Raw genomic sequence first — 24,061 nt, forward strand, 5'->3', positions numbered from 1 at the left:
CTATACGTTTTTTTTTAATATTTATAGGTATTTTATATTTATAGGTATTTTCTATTTATACGTACTTTTAGATTTATATCTTTTATATTGTGTGTGTGTTTGTATATTTTTTACTGCACCGTGGATGTGAGAGAAACTCAATTTCAATCCTCTGTATGTCATGCATGTATAGCAGAATTGACAATAAAGTTGACCTTGACCTTGATTTTGGGGATTAGCAACACTGATTAGTAGGGGTGTCACGATACACTCAGTTCACGATACGATACGTATCACGATACTGGGTTCACGATAACGATACGATACGATACGATTTTAACAATATTTTTTTAAACTTGAATAATGACAATATATGACTGGAAAAGTAGTATTTTATTTGAAATGCACAAATACAAAACATGCTGTTGTGGGAAATTGTTATTACAATAACAACTAGAAAAAACATGAGATTGGAGATAAGGCTTATCTTGAAATAGAATTAGTTACACCGTCACTTAGATTTACTTTGAACTAAAAGGTTTCTCAGCAGTATAAATTCTCATTATGCATCTTCAGTTTTTCTTCAAACTCAAACAACAAGACTTTTCTTAATCTATTTTTTATGCATCTTCAGTTTTTCCTGTCAAGTAAACAGTTTTGCCAGAAACTCAATTGAATGGTTTCTCTCCTGTATAACTTCTCATGTGTCTCTTCAGAGACTTGTTCAACTGAACTACTTTCCACACATTGAACTTCAACAAACAAAGACGTTTCTTAGTCTATTTTTTGAAAAAAAAAAAAAAAAAAAATTTGTGATATGAGATTTCATCTCAACGATACATATCGTGACGTTTTACTATCGCGAAATTTCGTGGGACGATATATTGTGACACCCCTACTGATTAGAGATCAGTGTCAAGGACAATCTCACTCATAATATTGGCATATTGCTGCAATTGTTTTGAGGAGAGACTCCAGACCTGGACAGAATATATTGTGAAACACTTCAAAGGTGCTTTCACTTTGTTGGACCGAATATTAGAACCAGTAAGATCCAAAAGTGACCAAACTGCACACAAACAAAACATAAAAACACCTGAAGTATTTCAGCAGTATGTGATACATATTGGTGTCCAGGTGAGGCTAGCTGTAGCTGCTACAGTGCAGCAGCTAGGCTGACATGTGGTGGGTGTTGGGACTGACCTGGGTGTAGGAGCGCTCCACTACGCTGCCGGCACACAGAACCTGAGACTGCGGCCCTGCTGTCTTTATGTCCTGCAGGTTCTGGTCCCGGATCTACACACACACACACACACACGCACACACACACACACACGCACACACACACACACGCACACACACACGAAAAGTTTTTGAGACAAAAATGCAAAATGGGGAAACATTTTGGCAAGGGAAAAAACATTTTTAAAGGGGGTCCTCTTTTTCACAGCCTAATATTGGCAGCTGTGTGTGTGTCCGTTCTGAACCAGTAGCATTATGTTGTTATTTAGCCTTTCTGATGCTATTGCATGGTTAAATCAGCATTTATTTTATGGGAAAACAATTATTGGAATCCGCAGTAGAAGTGGTCGCTGGGGAATTTGGTTTGGTACATAGGGGCATTTGGTCTGAAAAGTTTGGGAACCCCTGACCTAAAAAGATGCTTTTACAACAAAAGGCAGGAGAGATGAAAAATAGTAATAGTAGTATAGTATATAGTAATATAGTAGTATAATAGTAATAATGGACTATAAAGCATTTGAAACCAAAAATGAAGTCAGAAAGCTATGCTACCTTATTCCTCATTTCCAGGACGTCTTTCGGGTTGGTGTTCATCGGGATGAACTGATTGGCTACGGCAGCCTGGCGAAGCCCCTCCTCCTTCGTCCACTGCAAACACCACAGGGAGTGTTAAAAACCAGCTCAAACTAGATGGAGCAAATAACATGAAAAAACCAAGCACAAATATAGATAAGAAAAACTACTACGCAGGCTTTACAATACAAGAAGAATCATGCGTGTCAAACTGAAATGGACAAAGTTGGATGACTGTAAAAACAGGACCTGAAGGTAGTGAACCAATGATGATGCACCTTTGAAAATATATGGGTGAGTTTCATATCGATTACAGATTGTAAAGAAATTCCGTTTAGCAGGGAGATGTTCTACAGCACTACCTACATCTCAGACTTTGATTCACTTAACAGAATGGTGATATTAGATTGCATCATTGTATGATTTAGGGATGCACGATATATTGCTAATCATATCGGTATCGGCCGATGTTAGTTATTTTTTAATATATCAGTATCAGTCCGATGAGCAAAATAACAGTAATATCGGTTATGGGTATCAGCGAAAATGTTCATATTGAGACTGAGGAAACAATGCGGTAGCCTAAATCTATGATTTGTGGGCTTTTCCAAATGTTTTGGAAATAAAGAAAGACTACTTTTTCAAATTCACAGTGTTTACATGCGTTTTTCAATATGTACGAAATTTGATTATGAAAGAAACTTGTTTTTATACGGAGCATATCGACATCGGTAAATAACGGTTATCGGCCATATTGGTATCGGGCCAAATTTGTCATATCGGCGCATCCCTAGTGTGATTCCATACTGCCATGTACAGTAGTATGCCAAGACTATGAACGCTGTCTAACAATCTTTTTGTTGAACCACTGACAGCCATTTTCATCATCATTGATATACTATTAGAATCCAAAAACAGAACCAAAAAGTAACTGAGGAGCACACTGAAGATCAACTGAAAGACATGACAGAATGAGACACCTAAAGATGAGAGGAAGGGGAGGCAGGGGGGAGTGAGGGGTGGGTGGGGGCGGGTGAGACGATGAGGCTGGCTTACGAAGCGAGAGAGGCAGTGAGGGGTGAGCTGGCATCACCAAAGTCATTTCCCAGGCGAGTACACAACAGCAGCAGAGAGAGAGAGAGAACGACACCCGGAGACACTCGCCCACGCGGGGACAGAAATAACCCCCAAAGTAACGCACCGAACGACGACAAGTATTTTTCCAACAGATCACCAAACCCCCCCGTTGACATCTTTCTTTATAAGAAAAATAAAAAAATAAAAAGTATCCCAGAAAATAGGTATTTCAGCTCACTAGGGGCATTTTTCTTCTCCTTTTTTGAGTGGTGGTGGTGGTGGGGGGGGGGGGTTCCCCTGGCATTTCTGCTTTTTTTGGATAGTACAGTGGAGAGAGAGGGGAATGACAGGCATCTCAGGATGCCGGCTGGGCTTGAACCCTGATAGTTACATGGTATGCATCTTAGACCACTGATCCAGCAAAACACCCTGGGCCACTACCTATTTTTCCCATGGCGCTGGCAGCAGGGCAGGACGGGGGCAGAAGATGTCAAAGTCAGGACATTCTCTCATTCAGTCACTCACTCATTCAGTCATGGACGTTTAGTGAAGGGGGCAGGGCTAGGGAATACTAGGGACTGCAGCTAGAGATAGAGAGTCAGGATTGGAGGGGTGGCTAGGGGGATGTTGGTGGTGGGAGGGGCGTGGTCAGGAAAGGGGTGCCAGGGGCCATTGCTAGGGATAGGAAGGTTGTAGAGAGTTGGTGATCGAGGGGTAGGGCTATGTGGTCAGGAAATGGGCATGGCTAGAGAAAAGGAGCCATAGCTACGGATAGGAAGGCCGTACAGAGTCGGCGGTTCGAGAGGTCGGTAGGGGGAGTGGCTGGGGGGATGTGGGTGGGTTAGGACCATTTACCATGTTGAAGACGAGTAGCTGTGTTTACTTTAGACAATGTTTTGATTGCCTTAAGTGCCATAAGGCTGAATGGCCGCACCACTGCGCCGTGGGCTTCAGTTCAAGGTATTTGCGCTTGTTCAGTAACGGAACGGTTTTGAAAGCCTGGTAATGCTCAGCATGATTGAAGAAAAAAAATATATATATTTAGAGCGATTTTCTTACACAAAACTGAATGAGCAGCGGGTGAATATTGAAATCAAATCTTCAGCTTTCATGCAAAAATGTTTTCTTTTTTTAAATAATTGTGAACTAAGCATGTAGTTTGCTGTGGAAAGCATAAGCTCATTGGGTCATTCCTCTATATTCCTGAGCTGGGCTGTTTAGCGCCAAACCAAAGGGCTGCATGGGGAGGGTGTTCTGGATGGAGGTTGCTGGGTTGGGTTGGTTGAGTTATGGGATGAACATGTAGACACGATATACTCACTGAGAAAGAGTCTCACAACACAACATTTCCTACTTTCCCAACAGGAGATAATTGATTCAAAAGTCAGGTCAAATTTCATGTCTTTTTCTTTTCCTTTTTTTTGGACTGAGACAAATCCACTTATGCAGGCGTACACCTCGAGGGGTTCAAAACCATTTTCAGAATCAAACCAGAGGAAAAGAAAAGAGAGGCAACTGAAACGCAACCACTCAGAGCAGTTGCGGGTGTTTGGGAGAAATAAAGTCACAAAAGCAGGCTGCATGACTCTTCTGGGGAGGTCATTTCATACCAAAAGTGTTTTGCCTCTTGTATAATTTAAAGCATATTCTCATCCAATGTCTATAGGGATGACTCATACTAAATATATTATATTATATAGAAACATGCCACCTTACTCTTATACATGAGATGTCTAATAAAATTATGCTTTGTTAAAAAGCTCACAAAGCCGATACACTTGTGACATTTTGCTTTAAAGCCTCTATGCTTGCCGTACTTTGGTGTACGTACAGCATCATTCCAGTGAATCAGTTCCTTTATAAGCAACAAACTTCCAAGATGCATTAGAAGACAGACATACAACAAGAGGGTGTGTTTGGGTGGCGGTGAGTCTGGAAACGCAGTAGCGTGGGTTAGCAACGGCGACAGTGTGCCCCTGCCACATGGGGGCGCTGCCTCGCTCCTCTGGGGGGGGAAAACACCACCACCAACAATGCATTTGACTACTACTCATGCAACAACGGGGGGCATGCGGTGGGGCAGCTGGCCTGGCATCCTGAAGCTTCACGAGAACACAGGGGGCGGGGAAATAGGAGCGAAGAGTAGCAACGAATAATCAGCTATGCTACAAAGTAACCAAACACAGAGCAGAAGAAACCGCTTTCGACAGGTGGGTTAATAGACAATCTCAATTAAATCACATTTGACTGAAATCAGAGCCTAAAATTAGTGGAAATGAGGAATATACACAGAGATGTGTCTTGAGCCGTGCGAGCAGTTTAAGCAGTTATACTGGCTTGAGCAAAGGGGATTAGACAACATACAGATCTTTTCCAAAAAATTAGAATGTCATGGAAATACCATGGATGACCGTGGGCTTCAGCGGATTGTCAAGCAAAGAAGATTAAAAGATTTGGCGGAGATTCAGAGGGAGTGGACTGAGGCTGGAGTCAGTCATAACTGAGAAGTAACTGCTGATTTTTTTTTATTGAAATACTGTTTTGGGGTTTTTTTCTGGAGCTGTAGGCCAAAATTATGAAAAATGAAACAAATAAAGGCTAGAAATATTTCACTTTGTGTGTAATGAATCTATAATCTATGAAAGTGTCACTTTCTGAAAGGAATTGTGGAAAAAACTAACTTTTCCATGATATTCAAATTTTTTGGAAAGGATCTGTATATGCACACAATTTCTGCTCTATACTATACACAGAATATTTGAAGGTAGAGTTGATAAAAGACACGACAGAGAGGAGAAAATGTATGGGTGGCCCCGCCCCTCTCTAGATTTCCCCGTGATTGAGCCCGGAACCTCAGGACGCCGACCACCTACCCGTCTCCAAAAACCAAAGTAAAGCTGTCAAAGTCTATAGTATGAAGTACAATAAGATATAGGCACAGACCAAGCAGTTGGCTATACAGCTTGGCACGCAGACACCGGACGAGAGAGACTGCAGCAAGGGTTTGACGTGATCGTGTGTTATGTTCGTCCACACCTTAGGCTTGGACTTGGGGCTGGTGCCGCCGTCGGGCCCGCCGTCCTCTGCGGGCTCGGCGCTGGTGCTGAGCCAGCGGGTCTTGTCACGCTGGCCACGCTGGAAGCTGTGTTTGAGCGGGGAGCGAGCACCTGAGTCACTGTCCTCGCCGTACGAGTAGCCGCCGTGGGCGGAGGGAGCGATCTCCACGTCACTGTACTTTTTGGCTTTGTCTCGTAGCGCCGGGCAGCGGTAGGGGTAGCCCGTCCTGTAGCCCTGGGGAGGCGGGAAGACAAACCATTATGGCTTAGTTGGCAACACAGGAAGTACTTATCAATACAGGAAGTACTTATCAACACTTTAGGCCTATTCATAGCTTTCAAGGGGCGTTACGTGCTGCCGGGAACGCCCACCTGGCGGTCAAAAAAAAACACTTGTTCATTCCGCTGCAGCCGAGTCGACTAGTTTCTCACGCTGTGTTTGTTCAGCCGTCTTTACGGCCAACATTTCATCAAAGGTAAGCTCAAGTAACGTTACAATAATGATTAAAATACCCCGTTAACTCATTGAGTGCCAGCCACTTTTGGAGAACGGACCAGAGTTTCAGAGCGTTTTCAGTGATTTCTCGAGGCCCACAGAATATTGTGTGATATTACTATGTAAACACCGAACACGCAAAAAGAACAAGGAGACTCTATTGTATCATCAGCAAAAAAAAGTTTATTGATACCATTTTCCGTTCTTTAGTTATCAGCCGGAGAAGATAGGTCAAAAACAGCAAAAACATGCATTTCTATCTAGGAGCTGAGATATTCAGCCTTTTGTGAAATGCAGCATTTCAAGCACATTCACTGACTCTAGCTAATATTTTCTGATGTAGTGACCTGGTGTAGTTCTGTGGAGCCTGCGTGCCCCACCCCCCTCTCCCCCACTCAGCTGCAAACTCCTCCCCACACGCACCCAGTCTATTTTCGGAGCCTCCGTTTTTGCGGGCGGTGCGGCTCACAGCGGCTCACAGCGGCTCACAGCGCGACAGCGCTGCGACAGCTCACAGCGCGACAAGGAAATGCCAAACGGGACTGCAGGTAAAGGTTTGGCCCTTCGGCGTGGGGTGCTGCCTTTCTGGTGGGTAATCGTGTGGAGAAACTATATGCAGAGAGACAGACAGAGGCAGAGGGGCTCAGTTGTGTGCGCGGATTGATTGCTGTTGGCAGGCACCGTCAAGCAGCAGCCAGAGCAATCTACATGGCTCTGGGCTGCAGCATGAGCGCTTTCTCTTTGATCACTGCTTTTTCAGGCTGTATTCCTGACATTTCTGTAATCTGGAGAGCACTGTCGCCACCTAAGGGTTCTGTAAAATAGGTTAGACACATTCAATAGCTCCCATATTGTAAGACGCGATGTAAGAGGCTTAGATCGACATCCCCCCGTCAAAAAACGCAATTGACGACTTTAGTCGTCAATGGCACTCTACGTCACTAAATGAATTGACGACTAAAGTCGTCATTGGCACTCAATGAGTTAACGTTACTTGAGCTTACCTTTGATGAAATGTTGGCCGCAAAAACGTGTGTACTTTGATGGTAGAAATAAAGCCATTTGCCCTCCCCAGCGACTGAACCACGTCTAATCGCACAAATCCACAACCTCCTCCTGTCTGAGTTTTCTTTCTCCGACGGGATTCTGTAAAAGCACAAGCCAGGCGTGTCTCCTCGTCGGTTAGTGCAACCGATAGCACAACAGGTATCCGGCATTTTGGCTGAACAAACACAGCGTGAGAAACTAGTCGAGGCGGCCAGCGGAATGAACAAGTTTTTTTTTTGACCGTCTGGTGGGCGTTCCCGGCAGCACGTAACGCCCCTTGAAAGCTATGAATAGAAATATAACTCAAAAAGCGGTTATATAGCAATTATGCTCAAACACGATGTGGGAGGAGGGTTCTTCAACAAAAGACAAAAGAAAACTTAATAGAGAGGCAAAGTGACCGCCTACTTCCTGCTTCAGCACTGTACCAGAGATTTTCATCCGCAATTTATTTTCCCATACACATTTCGTAAAATGCGTATAGAAATAGTTTTACTGGTTCAAACCAAACGGTACAGATATATTTAGAAACAGGAGAGATCGCATAACATTTCACTGGGGCCAAAACGTAAAAAAAAAATGGGGGTTTAAAGAAAATATATAATATATATTTTTTTTTAGTTTTGGTCAGAGTGAAATGTTCTATGGTCTCTCCCGATTTATAGCGTTAGCTGAACCGTTTGGTTCGACGAAGTACAACTATTTTATAAGCATTTTATGAAATGTCTATGGGAAAATAAATGGGGGATGAAAATCTCTGGTACAGTGCTGAAGCAGGAAGTAGGCGTTCCACTTTGCCTCTCTGTTTGATTGCTCTGAGGAAGGCAAAAGTCAGTCACCCTCAGCAACACAAGTCCAGTTAAATGAAGGAGCTTTTGCATTATTTTGGTCATAAATTAACCGTGCTCCAACTATCACCAGCGAATTATCCTAAGAAGTTTTCCTTGGTGTGTTTTCAATGACAAAATCCAATGTTCTGAATTCCCGCTCCAACCACTTATGTTATTGCATTAGTGTTGTCACGGTTTTCGGTACTTCGGTACTACATTGTTTTCGGTACCTGTTTTTGCATGGTACCGAGGGTATCGATTATTTTTTTTTTTTTTTCAATAAACAATACTTGAGGGCTACATGCCACTGGTGTTGCACTGTCTGCACTCACTGCCATACAGAGTTGAATGTAAGAAGTAAGCAGAAGCACATTGTTTTGTTTTAAAGTTGAAGGCTACATGCCATTTGTTCATTGGAAATGGTTGCATACTTTAATAAAAGGAGAATATGTTGAAGAAATATCAGTCTGTTTTTTTTACCGTGGTACCGAAATTGGTACCGAGTACCGTGGAAATTCAATAGTACCGGTACCGACTACTGAATTATTGGTACCGTGACATCACTATATTGCATAATGTGGAGCTCATTTCTTCTTCACAGACTTCGCTGTTTCAGTTTGATTCATTTTCTGTTTAGGAAGGCAATAAAAGGGGCACCAGCCTCCATCTTCCTACCAGGTTGTCCAGCATTCTCATGAGGGCCTCAAACTCCTGCTCCCCGATCTGCCACTTGGGGTGTGAGGACCCGTCTCCGGCCGGCTCAGGCACCCGCGGGCGCATCTTGTACTTGGCCGGGTCCAGCATCACCAGATTATCTGGGCCTCCAGCACTGGCCAGCGTTCGCACCTGGGGAGACATTCAGGGAAGGGGGGGGGGGGTATAGACAGACACAAGACGGATACACCCAGAATACAGAGACAGACAAACAACCCAAAAAGACGTGGACATGAGGACACACACAAGACAAGCATACATAAAGAAATGGAGAGACAAGGGACAAAGACAATTGTTATGACAAAGGCAGACAAACATATGGTGCCAAATATCCTAATTTAAGCAACTGTGCATGGTAGCCTACAACATCATAGAGACAGTCAGCATGTGTGGGAACGCCCACAAAATGTTATACAGCTGGCGCGCGAGTGGGGTAAAACCGCCCATATATCTCATGGGCTGACTCACCAAAAGACGGTGCTGCGGCTCTGAACTACAGGTTTGGGGGTTCTAGAGCAGAACACAAGACGTCTGTTCAGATGTGTGTTTAGTGCGGTGGTTAAATCCCCGATCGTGTCTGCCTGGGCTGGGCTATCAGCTAAATCTAACTTTGCTGAATGGATAGAACAGGGGATTTACCCCACCCTGACCACGCCCCCAGCCAGGCTGAGCCAGCTAACCCAGCGTCTATGGCAAGACATCGCCTCACCCTATCCCCTGATGAAACTAACTTACATAACTCACTCATTCAAGGAGCTGTGTGTGTGTGTGTGTGTGTGTGTGTGGTGTGTGTGGTGTGTGTGTGTGCGCGCGCGCGCGCGTGCGTGCGTGTGTGTGTGTGTGTGTGTGCGTGTGTGTGTCCTGCATCCTACCTGGATCTCACAGGCAGTGACCAGGTTGTGGATGTAGAAGAAAGCCTCCTCCACCGTCTCTCCTACAGACACCAAGCCATGGTTCCGCAGGATGAGCACCTGCAGGACGGGATAAAAGAAAAATGCACACACGTTGTTGGACAAGAGAGTTTTTTTTAAGATATATTTTCTCATCTTTCTTTCTTCTCGTCTTTCGGTATTATTTTTCTCATTTCATTTCATTCACACGCACACACTCTCTCTCTCTTTGCCGTTACCTTGCTGTTAGGCCCCAGGCTCCTCTGGATGATAGGGGTTTCCTCCTCGTCCACCAGGATGCCATGGTAGTCATGGTAGGCCACCTCCCCCAAGGACAGGGCCTCAGGTGAGATGGGCAACAGGCCGCATTTCATGGCTGACACCTGAAAGCAAACAAAGTTCAACACACAACGCAAGACTGTCTGTGTCAACCTGCCCTTTTATACTGTCTGTTCAAGCCGCCATTGTGGCGTCATTACACCTCGCGACGGAATGACATGTCATTTTTGTCCCGCCAGCGGAGGTAGTATCAGCTCCGAATCAACGTCTGTGTAGAAGGGTGAACCGGCGAGACGAGAAGCTCAGCTCATTCATAGAAATGACAGGAGGACTGAGGGGAAATCAGCTCTGAGATTCAAGTTCTACCATCAGAAATAAGTTAACCAAAGAATATATCATTCAATACAGCAATGATGAGTCGTGGGCTAACAGGTGAGGATATTCCCTCTGTCGTGTCAGTCTCTCCTCGAAAACCATCCACAATGTTAACAATACTATTTCGCTGTTAACATCTCCATGGCAACGAGAGAAAGCCACGCCTCTTTTTACTTGCGGAAAGCCGGCTTGCTGTATAAAAGCACGTTCTGTGTAAAAAGTGTAAATGTCTGTGTGGTCATCAGGGTGGCATTTACATGGAGGCCATGGCCTCTGTTGCCCATCCCTCTGGCCGTGATGCCCTGAGATCCCTAAGGCCACCTTGGCTGTGCCCTGCTAGCAGCCTGCTACTGTCAGTTGCTTTAAAAACATCAGTGGTCTCAGTTTAATGTAGCCTAGCTGCCCTATGCAAAGTATGTCTAATTAGCTCATTTTAACCCACATTTCAGAAAAATCACTCTTCACGATGTCAATAGAGCAATTTCCTGTGTGCCCTGGCATGTGGCCTTGTGCCCTAAAAAAAATTCCTAATGACTAAATATGACCCCCCTGGTGGTCATATCTCTTACCGCAGCCCCGGCCGGCGTGTGTACGTGTACGATGCACTTGATGTCGGGCCGGGCAGCGTAGATGGCAGAGTGGAGGTTGAAGCCGGCCTGGTTCACCCCCAGGTTGGTGCTGCCCCGGTCCACTATCTCACCTTGAATGTTTATCTTCACCTGGAGGGGGGAGGGGCAACCCAGGGTTACTCACCACCACAAGCATATATTTAAGCAGACGTATACAGTTTTATGCAGTCAGGCAGTCTTGTTTTGTGTGCATTGTTTGGTACCATTTCTTCTTCTGTCTTTTATGACCAGAGAGAGTAGTGAACTGAACTGACTTAGACTTTAACAGACGCTGACATCATTCATTGATACAAAAGAATGCAAAATGGACAAAGAAGACATGTAGCTGCCATAGAGCAGGCCACAGATTCTCACCAGACTGGAGGCAGTGACTTCACTGTACAGGAGCCCAAAGGGGACAATCAGAAAGCGCTCCTGGTCTGAGTTCACCCGGACCTAGAGAGAGACCAGAGAGAGTCACATTAGGTTATACAAATATAACTTAGAAATTGGACCAGACAGTTATTAGATTATACAAATATAATTTACTAATTATCTTAAATTGAGTGAAACTGATCAATTGTTTTATGGCGGTTGTCAGCAGGCACAAATGCATTTACTACAGCTGCATGAGTGATGCATCAGGCATCTTGTCATAAAACATACATATCCCTACCTAGGTTTTGGTTGACTTGTTTCTTACAATAATATAATATAATATATATATGCTATATATAGCATTATAATAATGCTAAACCAGAAGGAAGAAGGAACAAAATGCATTGTGAACTGAATGTTGCTGCAGCAACCTCTTCAACAGATCATCCACCCACACACCACTGCAGCCATTTGTGTTGTAATGATATACTTCATACGAACACCAAAGCATTTGGCTTCACAAAATGGGCTAAAATGCCACATTGCCCCAGGTCACGTGACGTGTGTGGTGTTTCTACACGTTGGCGTCCATCTTACTGTGAGGTGGTTGTAGATGAGCTGTGACCAGCCAAACAAGTCTTACTGTGAGGTGGTTGTAGATGAGCTGTGACCAGCCAAACAAGTCTTACTGTGAGGTGGTTGTAGATGAGCTGTGACCAGCCAAACAAGTCTTACTGTGAGGTGGTTGTAGATGAGCTGCGACCAGCCAAACAAGTCTTACTGTGAGGTGGTTGTAGATGAGCTGTGACCAGCACAAACAAGTCTTACTGTGAGGTGGTTGTAGATGAGCTGTGACCAGCCAAACAAGTCTTACTGTGAGGTGGTTGTAGATGAGCTGTGACCAGCCAAACAAGTCTTACTGTGAGGTGGTTGTAGATGAGCTGTGACCAGCCAAACAAGTCTTACTGTGAGGTGGTTGTAGATGAGCTGTGACCAGCCAAACAAGTCTTACTGTGAGGTGGTTGTAGATGAGCTGTGACCAGCCAAACAAGTCTTACTGTGAGGTGGTTGTAGATGAGCTGTGACCAGCCAAACAAGTCTTACTGTGAGGTGGTTGTAGATGAGCTGTGACCAGCCAAACAAGTCTTACTGTGAGGTGGTTGTAGATGAGCTGTGACCAGTCAAACAAGTCTTACTGTGAGGTGGTTGTAGATGAGCTGTGACCAGCCAAACAAGTCTTACTGTGAGGTGGTTGTAGATGAGCTGTGACCAGCCAAACAAGTCTTACTGTGAGGTGGTTGTAGATGAGCTGTGACCAGCCAAACAAGTCTTACTGTGAGGTGGTTGTAGATGAGCTGTGACCAGCCAAACAAGTCTTACTGTGAGGTGGTTGTAGATGAGCTGTGACCAGCCAAACAAGTCTTACTGTGAGGTGGTTGTAGATGAGCTGTGACCAGCCAAACAAGTCTTACTGTGAGGTGGTTGTAGATGAGCTGTGACCAGCCAAACAAGTCTTACTGTGAGGTGGTTGTAGATGAGCTGTGACCAGCCAAACAAGTCGGTGAGCCGGTAGAAGGCGGCCAGCTTGCAGCGCTGCAGCTTCTCGCCCTTGTCGTAGGAGATGGAGTCGGAGCCGCGCAGATCGTTCACTGGAGTTACCATGCCCAAACCTGAGAGAGAGAGAGAGGCAGAGAGAGAGAGAGAGAGAGAGAGAGAGGCAGAGAGAGAGAAGAGAGAGAGAGAGAGAGAGAGAAGAAAAGAGAGAGAGAGAGGAGCAGAGAGAGAGAGAGAGAGAGGAGCAGAGAGAGAGACAGAGAGAGAGAGAGAGAGAGAGAGGAGCAGAGAGAGAGAGAGAGAGGAGCAGAGAGAGAGACAGAGAGAGAGAGAGAGAGAGAGAGGAGCAGAGAGAGAGAGAGAGAGAGGAGCAGAGAGAGAGACAGAGAGAGAGAGAGAGAGAGAGAGGAGCAGAGAGAGAGAGAGAGGAGCAGAGAGGGAGACAGAGAGAGAGAGAGAGAGAGAGAGAGAGAGGGAGAGATTCAGTGTTTGTTTGAAGCAGAAATGCAGTGATCTCAGTGTTTCCCCTAGAAAAATGTTCAGGCCTGGAGGGATTTCGAAACGTACCCCGACCGCAATGGTGGGGGCTCCTCGCTGGCGACGCTAAACTTTTAGCTAACCTGTTCGCATCTATGTTCGCAATGGCATCCCAAGTATCATCATACTATTATGGGATGCGATGCGAACAGTTGTATTATGGGATGTGCGTTTCCCAGGCAACGACACACGTTGACACGTTTTGGAGCAGCGCCGCACGCTGGCACAATGCTCCTAAAAGCAAAATGCTTATTGTTTTGAATGATTTGGCACCTTCTATTACTGTCAACACCAGTATTGTTGTATTGTAATAATATGCCATAAAGGTTTATTGAAATTTTGGGGAGAGCAGGGAAGGGGGGGGGGGGGGGGGCGTGAAATGCATTTTTTTTATGGCCTGGCGGGGCCGTCGTTGGCCTGGCGCACCCGCCAGGCCTGTAGAATGATAGGGGAAACACTGGACCTATACAGAACAAATGACAAAAGCCTGTCCTTTCCCATTTGAGCAAGGAAAGGACAAACAGATGAGAAGATACAGAGTTAATCACACAAAGCAAAAGGCCTGAGTGGAAGGTTTTTGTCAGTATAAATAATGAAATCACTGAATAACGACAGGCTTCCTGACATTCTTTAACCTGATGCGCCTGATGGTTTGTTACACAGAACCGTCTGGGAAAGCCGTCCTTGGAAAGCTTTGGAAAAAGGGCGGGCACATTCCAAAAATACTTGGCAGGTGATTGAATGAACCATCCGTCTATCACCGTCTATCACGGACGAACACCAATCACATCAACAAAGTTTGGTTTGACTCTGAAGAAGACGCTGCTCGCGTCGAAACGTTAGCGTTTGTACCTCATTAAATTTGCTCTGCCAGTGATTTTGTGTGCTCCAGTCAATTCAACTGTTTCCAGTATAGACCCTTCTCACGGGGGCCATTTTGTGTCGAAAAGGCAGGGTAAACACAGGTGCAAAACATTAATGAGGGTTTCAAACGTCCATGATTGGAATTTGGAAACGCTCATTAGTGTTTTGCTCGGACATGTGTTTATTCTGCCTTTTCGACACAAAATGGTCCACGTGAAAAGGGCCTATTCTGTCCTCTTCTGTGAGCACCGACCTCCCTTTGTGGAGGAGCTGAAACGCAAGAGATTCCTTCTACATCTCCACTTCACGTATAAGAGATGTCTACACGTCTACATCTACGCTAGCCTCTTTAGAAGCTGCCATTGTTGTGAACGAAAAATCGCTTCCCGCTGTCGTCGAACCTAAACCACGCCCATAGCTGCCAGTAGTTGGTCATCATAGGACGCTTATTAGTCTGAGCAACTGTGGTTGAGCCACAAACGCGCTTCCTGCCAAGATGGATGTTCTACTCACTCATGTTGAGCGCGGCCATGCCCCCTTGTGGTGCGGCGGGGTACATGGAGGGGATGCTGGTGGTCATGAAGTCAGCGATCTGCTGCAGGGCCAGCAGGCTGGTGGGAGTCTTCCCCTTCTTCAGCTGATCCTGGATCATCGTCTCAAGCTCGTCACAGAACGCCTGCCGGTCACAGACGCACACAAACACACACAGACAAAACACACGTACACACAAACACACGTGACAAAGACACGGTGATGAGGACAGAGACACACAACAGACAGAGACACACAACAGACAGAGACACACAACAGACAGAGACACAGAGAAGGGTTTGTACAGGCGAATTCAACTCTCTACTGTTTGGCAGGCAGGGGTTTCCTGCTGCAATCAGGGGTCAAAAAGGCAAAAGTAATCACAGATTTTGGGAATTTGAGGTTTAGAAGAAGCAGGGAAATTATAAATGATCTTACATAACAGAGAGCCGCAGGAACGAGTCCGGAAATCATCGATGCTAACACTCTTGGTTCTTCACTGTTTTCGCCTATGGGGTTTTTGAATGGGTTTTTGGCGCGATGCTTCAAATAAGGTCTCTGGGCAACGCAAGCTTAATCAAACGCGAACCAGTGTTTAGGGGCGGTGCACTCACTCAACTTCACACATGAGGACCACTTTTATGAGTTTTGAAGCTTTTACGTGCCGTTTAAAGGGCGGCTAGCTAGCAAACGGCTAAATGAGACTACACTGTTGAGTCGACGGGGATATTATACGTCAATAACGTCATCACTTCAAAGGACGAACACGGAAATGATCTTTCCCTCACCTGGTTCAGCCCGGGGTAATCAGTGCACAGCAGCGCACACATCAACAACACTCCAGGTTGAGTGGTGACGTGACGTGGAAGCCTATGCGACACTGTGTGTAGTTCTGGATTAGCTTAGCACGAGCTTTTTACTTTTAGGGCTCGCATTTACGCTTCAAAACTCATGAAAGTGGTCCTCATGTGTGAAGATTATCCCGCTGAACACTGGTTTCGAGTTTGATTAAGCTTGCGTTGCCCAGAGACCTTATTTGAAGCATCGTGGCAAAAACCCATTCAAAAATCGCATAGACAGAAACAGTGAAGAACCAGGAAGTCCGGGACTTCCGCGTTCCGACTACAAAAATACGTCATCCCTGCGGCTCTCTATGGAAATCACACTAGGCCAATATTTGTGTTTGAAGTCATGTGACAAGACAGTACTGAACAAAATGGCATAATGGCAGATATGGCATGAACAGACAAACCATAGTCGAGATCAGCTGGACATAATATACAACCACCATTCTCAGCCGTTTTTGTGGACTCAAGTGATTTTTGATAGAGACACAGAGTCCTCCAACACACAGTGCATCTCGAGTTCATCATCAGTGCCTCTCTGTACATACAATAGGCCTTGAAACAGTGCTGCTCTGTATCCTGACCATTCAGCTGCTCACAGATGGACTATTGACTGCTGGCTTCATCATGTGATGCTGCTGCGTTTACACTAGAGGAGGTTCTTCACATGGAGAGATGCTGGCCATGGCGGTGTGGTGTGAGTTAGATTGATCCAGTGCTGCTGATGATGGCAGTATTAATAATGTAGTGTTGTGCTTTATGGTGTCCACAGCTTGATCCACGGTTCATGAAGGAAGGAGCGTTGCAACCTTGAGTGAACACTGCCTGAGGAAGAGCTTTGAGCTTGAAACGCTTAGCATAGCTGCATGTAGATCAGCCTTTTTTCTGTTCTTCTTTTGCTCATTGATGCACTTTAGTTCATTTGTGCGTTAATAAACTTTCACATTTTGCATTTAAGGTACTTCCTACTTCCCACCTACCAGGCTAATTTGTCAGACCTTTTCCCTGTGTTTTAGTTTGTGGTAGGGATGCACGATATGACCATTTTGGCCGATACCGATAACCGATATTAACATTGCTGTTATGGCCGATAACCGATATTTACCGATGTCGATATGATCTGTATAAAAACACATTTCTATGGTCATCAAATTTTGTACATACTGAAAAACACATGTCAACACTGTGAATTTGAAAAAGTAATCAATTTCTTTATTTCCAAACATTGGGAAAAGCCCATAAATCATACATTTACCTCATTGTTTCCCGTCAACGTGAGAATTTTGGCTAATACCGATAACTGATATTAACATTGCAACATCGGACTGATGCCGATATGTTAAGAAAAATTACTAACATCGGCCGATACCGATATGGTTGCAGATATATCGTGCATCCCTAGTATGTGGTAGGGATGGGCATTTCTAGCAAAAACACTATTCGAAATTCGCTGGCCAAAGTCGACTTTTAATCGAAATTCGAAAATAAAAATAAAAATGTAAAAAAAATTAAAATGTAATTTTTTTTTTTTTTTACATTTTTAATTTTTATTACATTGACATTTTCGAAAATAAAAAACAGTTTTGACAATCATGAGTGGTTCATTAAATATTTAGTAGGCTCAGGTCTGAGTGCCAAAGGGGTGCCAAAGTCACCCCCTCTCCCTCTTCATGGGATTTCATCCGCCATTCATTTTTCCAGAAACCTTGCTTAAAATGCTTATAAAAATTGTTTTACTTGCTCAAACCAAGCGATTCGACTATACTTAGAATCAGGGGAGACAATGCAACATTTCACTTTTTTTTTCTTTTTTTTTTTCGACTTTCAATAATAAAAGCCGACCTTGATAATAACAACGATTATTCGAAAATTCGAAATTCGATGCCCATCCCTAGTATGTGGTAATCTTGAGTATATCACCATGGCAACAGAACTGGTGTGTCTCTCTCTCTCCTACTAACCGGGCTCTGGAGGATCATGGACACCCTCTTCCTCTGCTCCATCATGTTGAAGTCCTGCCTCAGGTCGGGGGCCATGTTCCTCTCCCGCTGGTACTCCGGGCTGCTCTCGTCCACACGGTCAAAGTAGCGCTCCTTGTGGGGCGCCGTGGTGGGCGGCGGTGCTGTCACCACTCCGGCACCTGGCTCGCCGTTCATCCTGGGGCTCGCCTCCTAGTGGGCAGGGAGGAGATGACCGATTCATGTGTTACCGGTATATAATAACAGTAACAGAAAGCAGAAACACATTAAGCCTAACCCAGTGATACCCAGTATCCCTGCCCTAACCCTTTACCAAGAGTTTCAAACTTGCTCGCAAAAGGTTACATTTCAGTATTAGGAGTTGTATCCATCAGATCTGTGTTTAAAAAGTGTTCCTGACTTCCTGTGAGGAAGATCATATAATTCTGGGATAAATGAGGGATAAGACAGGAAACACAATGAGGATAAATGAGGGATAAGACAGGAAACACAATGAGGATAAATGAGGGATAAGACAGGAAACACAATGAGGATAAATGAGGGATAAGACAGGAAACACAATGAGGATAAATGAGGGATAAGACAGGAAACACAATGAGGATAAATGAGGGATAAGACAGGAAACACAATGAGGATAAATGAGGGATAAGACAGGAAACACAATGAGGATAAATGAGGGATAAGACAGGAAACACAATGAGGATGAATGAGGGATAAGACAGGAAACACAATGAGGATAAATGAGGGATAAGACAGGAAACACAATGAGGATGAATGAGGGATAAGACAGGAAACACAATGAGGATGAATGAGGGATAAGACAGGAAACACAATGAGGATGAATGAGGGATAAGACAGGAAACACAATGAGGATAAATGAGGGATAAGACAGGAAACACAATGAGGATGAATGAGGGATAAGACAGGAAACACAATGAGGATAAATGAGGGATAAGACAGGAAACACAATGAGGATGAATGAGGGATAAGACAGGAAACACAATGAGGATAAATGAGGGATAAGACAGGAAACACAATGAGGATGAATGAGGGATAAGACAGGAAACACAATGAGGATGAATGAGGGATAAGACAGGAAACACAATGAGGATGAATGAGGGATAAGACAGGAAACACAATGAGGATGAATGAGGGATAAGACAGGAAACACAATGAGGATGAATGAGGGATAAGACAGGAAACACAATGAGGATAAATGAGGGATAAGACAGGAAACACAATGAGGATAAATGAGGGATAAGACAGGAAACACAATGAGGATAAATGAGGGATAAGACAGGAAACACAATGAGGATAAATGAGGGATAAGACAGGAAACACAATGAGGTCGGCTAGATTGCTGACAGATGCGTACTGTGAACCCGCCACCAGGTAAAGGAGGAAATGAGCATCGCCAGTCATTAGTCCTGAAAGCCAATCACACAGCAGCAGAGCCCCCTCTCCTCTGCTTCCTGTCATGTGACCGCCCTTCACAAGCCGCCAGAGGGATTTTCATTGATTTCCTCAATGTGTTTCCTGTAGCTCACCTAAAGCCTGGAATCACAACACCACTCAACTGTCAAGGCTAGGCAGAGAAAACGAACACATCAACACTGGAACTTTAGACAGGTCTCTGTAAACCAGCAGGGAAAACACTGGATGTGTACAAGGAGTGTTATTATTATTATCCAGGACTAAAGTGTGATTTTGGACAAACCAGAGAGAGAGAGAGAGAGAGAGAGAGAGAGAGAGAGAGAGAGAGAGAGAGAGAGAGAGAGAGAGAGAGAGAGAGAGAGAGCTCCAAAAGATCCATGTCCTTCCAAGTTGTTCTTTGGGTGTATGTGAGGATACTCTGTCTGTCTGTCTGTCTGTCGGTCAGACCATTAGCTAACACAGACGACTAACAGCTGACTCTGAAGGACACAGAGACACTAAGAGCATAGGGAAGTGTGAGTGTGTGTGTGTGTGTGTGTGTGTGTGTGTGTGTGTGTGTGTGTACGTGCATGCATGGGTAATGGGGAGCGCTCTGGCAGAGACCGATGTAGATCATTAGTCCACATCAATACGAGACTTCAGCCAAAAGTACCATGACAACCGCAGAGCCGACCCGAAGCATCCAGTACCACACTGAGGACCAACAGAACCTCTCTGTTTCTGTCTACTTTTTAGTGTTCTGAACTTCTCGCCAACATGGAAACAATAGTTTTCACACACACACACACACACACACACACTTTAGGTCACTTTAGGTTAAATCAAGGTTTTTATGGGCGTCCGGGTAGTGTAGCGGTAGATTCCCTGCCTACCAACACGAGGGTCGCAGGTTCGCGCCCCCGAGTTACCTCCGGCTTGGTCGGCCATGATTGGCTGGTGTCTGCGGGTGGGAAGCTGAATTGGGGTATGTGTCCTGGTCGCTGAACTAGCGCCTCCTCTGGTCGGTTGGGGCGCCTGTTCGGCGCAGAAGGGAAATGGTGGGAATAGATCCTCCCACGTGCTACGTCCTGCCGGTGAAAAGAAGCAGCTGGCAACTGCGCATGTGTCGGAGGAAGCGTGGTGCTAGTCTACGGCTCTCCCCAGATCGGTAGAGGGTGGAGCAGCAGGGGGGGGAAATTGGCCAAGTACAATTGGGGAGAAATAAGGTCATCCTGACCTCGGCCTGTTATTAACACAATTGTTTCTCCACCCTGCAAAATCTGTCAGTTTCATGAAGCCAAAGGCTCTGAGCTAACAGCTCAACAGACATCAAAGCCATTACCAGCCATAATCATGTTTCCAAATCATCTGCGATTAAAAATCAAAAAGCTATCATCTGCTCATGGCTAATAAATCAAGGCCTTCTTCCAGTCAAACGACATGATAACAGTGAGGACACTGCAGTCCTTCTGAGTGCAGCCTATGCTGCTTCTAAGAGGCTGATGATCCACAGCAGAAAGTGGATACCACAAAGCCAGCCTGCCACTCACCTCTCATTCCCCCGGGCCGCTGTGCTGTTGCTGTGTTTGCTGTCTGTTGTTGTTGTTGTTGTTGTTGGTGTGTTTAGTGCCAGTGGCAAGGCTAGCAATCAACATGTCCGCTGATAACGGGCCCCAGTGAAAACTAGTTATTTGTCCGTCCTCCCAATTAACAATTTTTGGATAGAGTTAGTGGAGTCTGATCTAATGTATATATAGCTTTGTCCAGATAAACCCCGCTGGACCACAGGGCCGGCCATTTCTCAAAGTCACGTAGAAAAGAAAACTGTCCCTTCCAAAAAATGCAGTGTGTTTGTTTGTACGTACAAGAACATTTGTATTCATTAAATGTGAAGGTTTAGGGTTCGTCGAAACATTGGGTGTTTCTTTGTTGAAATAAATTATGATTTACGCTTAAAGCTCTGCCTTGAGTCATCATTTGTGTGTGCTTTCACCAGATGTTTTGCTAGTGTTAAAACAGTAGAACAGGCTATGTGTATTATTTAGAGTGATGGACAAGGACTTATATTAAATATACAATATATATACTTTTTAAGCCATTGAAATGTGCCAATTGTTGGCACTATGTTACTATACACAATGATTCCTAAAGTTGGTGAATAGTTCTTATGCTTAGATGGGATATATATCATGATTGTTTTAGAGATGCCCATTACTGCAGATATTATTGTATAGATCATAATAGCCTAAAATTCATGCAATAAACTGTGGGGGTTTACTGACTTCTTGTTTCCCTGACAGAACTTTGCTTGTCCTATCTTAGCTACAATCCACCCATCTGCCTGCATTAGACTAGAGCACTGTGGGGAATAACTGACCTAAGTGTAAGAGGATCCTTTCCATTGTCTGCCCTGGCTGCCATCTGACCGGACCAAGGCCAACACTGCAGAGCACGCTAGCTACCACGACAAGCTACTGTAACACCTGCATGACAGTTAGCATGCCATGGCTGCAGAGTGCCACCACTACCACAACAAGCTAACACCTGCAAATACATGACAGTTAGCATGCCTGGGCTCCAGAGTGCCACCACTACCACAACAAGCTAACACCTGCAAATACATGACAGTTAGCATGCCTGGGCTCCAGAATGCCACCACTACCACAACAAGCTAACACCTGCAAATACATGACAGGCCTCCAGAGTGCCACCACTACCACAACAAGCTAACACGTGCAAATACATGACAGTTAGCATGACAGGGCTCCAGAGTGCCACCACTACCACAACAAGCTAACACCTGCAAATACATGACAGTTAGCATGACAGGGCTCCAGAGTGCCACCACCACTACCACAACAAGCTAACACCTGCAAATACATGACAGGCCTCCAGAGTGCCACCACTACCACAACAAGCTAACACCTGCAAATACATGGCAGTTAGCATGACAGGGCTCCAGAGTGCCACCACTACCACAACAAGCTGTCTCAGTGGGTGTATCATGTCAGTCAGTGTAGGAATTTAGCCAGGGGCAAGGGCAAAAATGTCCCCAAGAAATTTCAAAATGCCCCTAAAAACCATGATCATGGGGCAACAATTGCCCCCAATATTTTGATCATTTATTTTGATTCAATTCATTTAATTTCCATCTCTAACACACACTCAGCACCTGCAAGCTGGCTGCCAGAAGACAACGATGACGAAGAACACACTCACACAAACAGTGCTGTTGTTCACACTACGCTTTAGCAACTTGATGCACTAATTACTATGTTTTAAAGTGCCCCCAAGTTTTTTAATTGCCCCCAGTTTTTAGGGAGTTGGGGCAAAAGTTGAACCTGACGCTGCCAGATGGATGTAGGTTGCTTCACATTTGGGTGGATTGTGAATCTGTGAACTCAATACCACCCATCTGGCGGAGTCAGATTAGCAAAAGTTGCCCCCAAAGTATTTTTACTGTATCATGTGTATGCGTGTCTGTAGAAAATACATTGATTTCCATAACGTGAAGTAAGATAGCTCCATTATTGGACTTCAAAATAAATATTTTTCAATGGCTTCTGTTCTGTGTGCTTGACTTGTGTATACAGTAATTGTTTTTAATTGGACAATTCTGACCGGAAGTCTTACTGCTGCCTGCAGTTGCCCTCTAAAGCTGGCTCAGACTACAGGATTCTGACAATCCTAGCCGATTTTGAAATCTGGCTGTGACACGCACTACAGGAGAATCTTCCCAGATTATCTTCCCTAGAATCTCAAACATGCACACACTACAAGATTTGTAAATGTGGCGCACCATGCACTACAGGATATTATTAAGATTATCGGCAGGATAATCACCTTGATGCCCGGCCATACTCCGAACCCGTTTCGTTTTTGGGGTTCCAGCAGTGACCAAAAGCGCTCCGCCCCCACCTCACCTCTCTCTCTCTTTTTCCTCATTTTCATGCCCGTTCTCGCCAAACAAATGAATCTCACGGTAGTTAGCATGCGTGTAAACAACGCGACTCTATTGTCTGTACAAGTGAGAACACAAACACATGGGCTACCATGCTGCATGTCATGAGATCGGCAAAAGTTTGGATAGACTGGATTGCTTCCCGCAGCAGCAATGCCTTTTTTTCCCCACACTGCTCGATAGACAGGTAGGAGATAGGGATGGGCGCGAGTACTCGGGTACTCGAGCACTCGTTCATAACGTCAGTATTCGAGTAACGTTTCTGCTGTTCGGGTACTCGCCCACTCCCCACGCCTGTTAAAAATGGTCTAGAAGATCTACACACGCATCGTCATGTGATCTGGCAGCAACCGCAGCAACTGCACGGCCGGGCGTCAAGTCAGTCAGAATGTACAACTACGTCATCCGCTTTGTTGCTTTAAAAATAAAACGCTTATTGTAACCTTATTTATTTTGAGTAATGCGTTACAGCCACAGTTTCATGCCATTTAACATCACAACGAGTATTTTGATACAAGGAGCTGCTTCCTTCGTTGAAATACATTTTCTCCTCCAACGTGCATCAATAAGCTATTTACTTTTGTTTAAGTAACATTATTTGAAAGTTTTAACCGGAAGTTTCCAGCTCTTCCCGAAAATGGTGGCTGGAGATATTCTCCCGAATGAGAAGCACGCTTCTCACAGCGCACGCCCGATAAAACTCATTCAAAACGTTTGCACTAGTTTACTGACTACACTGTCGTTTCCCATAACGTTAGTCACAAGAAATGTGGAGAAAGAATCACTTTTTGGGAGACAATCGCTTCATGGTGATCACTATTCAGCAACAATGG

The 24,061-nt window shown here is 44.8% G+C and overlaps 1 protein-coding gene across 7 annotated transcripts in view; it reads right to left on the reverse strand.

Annotated features, from left to right (window-relative positions):
* The window catches only part of add1 (adducin 1 (alpha)), a 42,441-nt gene that overhangs the window by 12,121 nt on the left and 6,259 nt on the right, over positions 1 to 24,061 (reverse strand). For all 7 annotated transcript variants that reach the window (XR_014553620.1, XM_083657462.1, XM_083657459.1 and 4 more), the window contains exons 2-12: positions 17,837 to 18,046; positions 15,013 to 15,175; positions 13,063 to 13,214; positions 11,542 to 11,622; positions 11,128 to 11,277; positions 10,144 to 10,287; positions 9,887 to 9,985; positions 8,976 to 9,146; positions 5,908 to 6,162; positions 1,774 to 1,869; positions 1,183 to 1,275 (exon numbers count right to left, since the gene is read on the reverse strand). Coding sequence is in view for 6 of the 7 variants with exons in the window: in XM_083657462.1 (XP_083513588.1) it covers positions 1,183 to 1,275; positions 1,774 to 1,869; positions 5,908 to 6,162; positions 8,976 to 9,146; positions 9,887 to 9,985; positions 10,144 to 10,287; positions 11,128 to 11,277; positions 11,542 to 11,622; positions 13,063 to 13,214; positions 15,013 to 15,175; positions 17,837 to 18,031 (1,599 nt within the window). In the remaining variant the exon portion in view is untranslated. The remainder of the gene's footprint in view (positions 1 to 1,182; positions 1,276 to 1,773; positions 1,870 to 5,907; positions 6,163 to 8,975; positions 9,147 to 9,886; positions 9,986 to 10,143; positions 10,288 to 11,127; positions 11,278 to 11,541; positions 11,623 to 13,062; positions 13,215 to 15,012; positions 15,176 to 17,836; positions 18,047 to 24,061) is intronic.

The sequence above is a fragment of the Poromitra crassiceps genome, assembly GCF_964638095.1.
Source record: "Poromitra crassiceps genome assembly, chromosome: 21".
NCBI lineage: Eukaryota > Metazoa > Chordata > Actinopteri > Beryciformes > Melamphaidae > Poromitra > Poromitra crassiceps.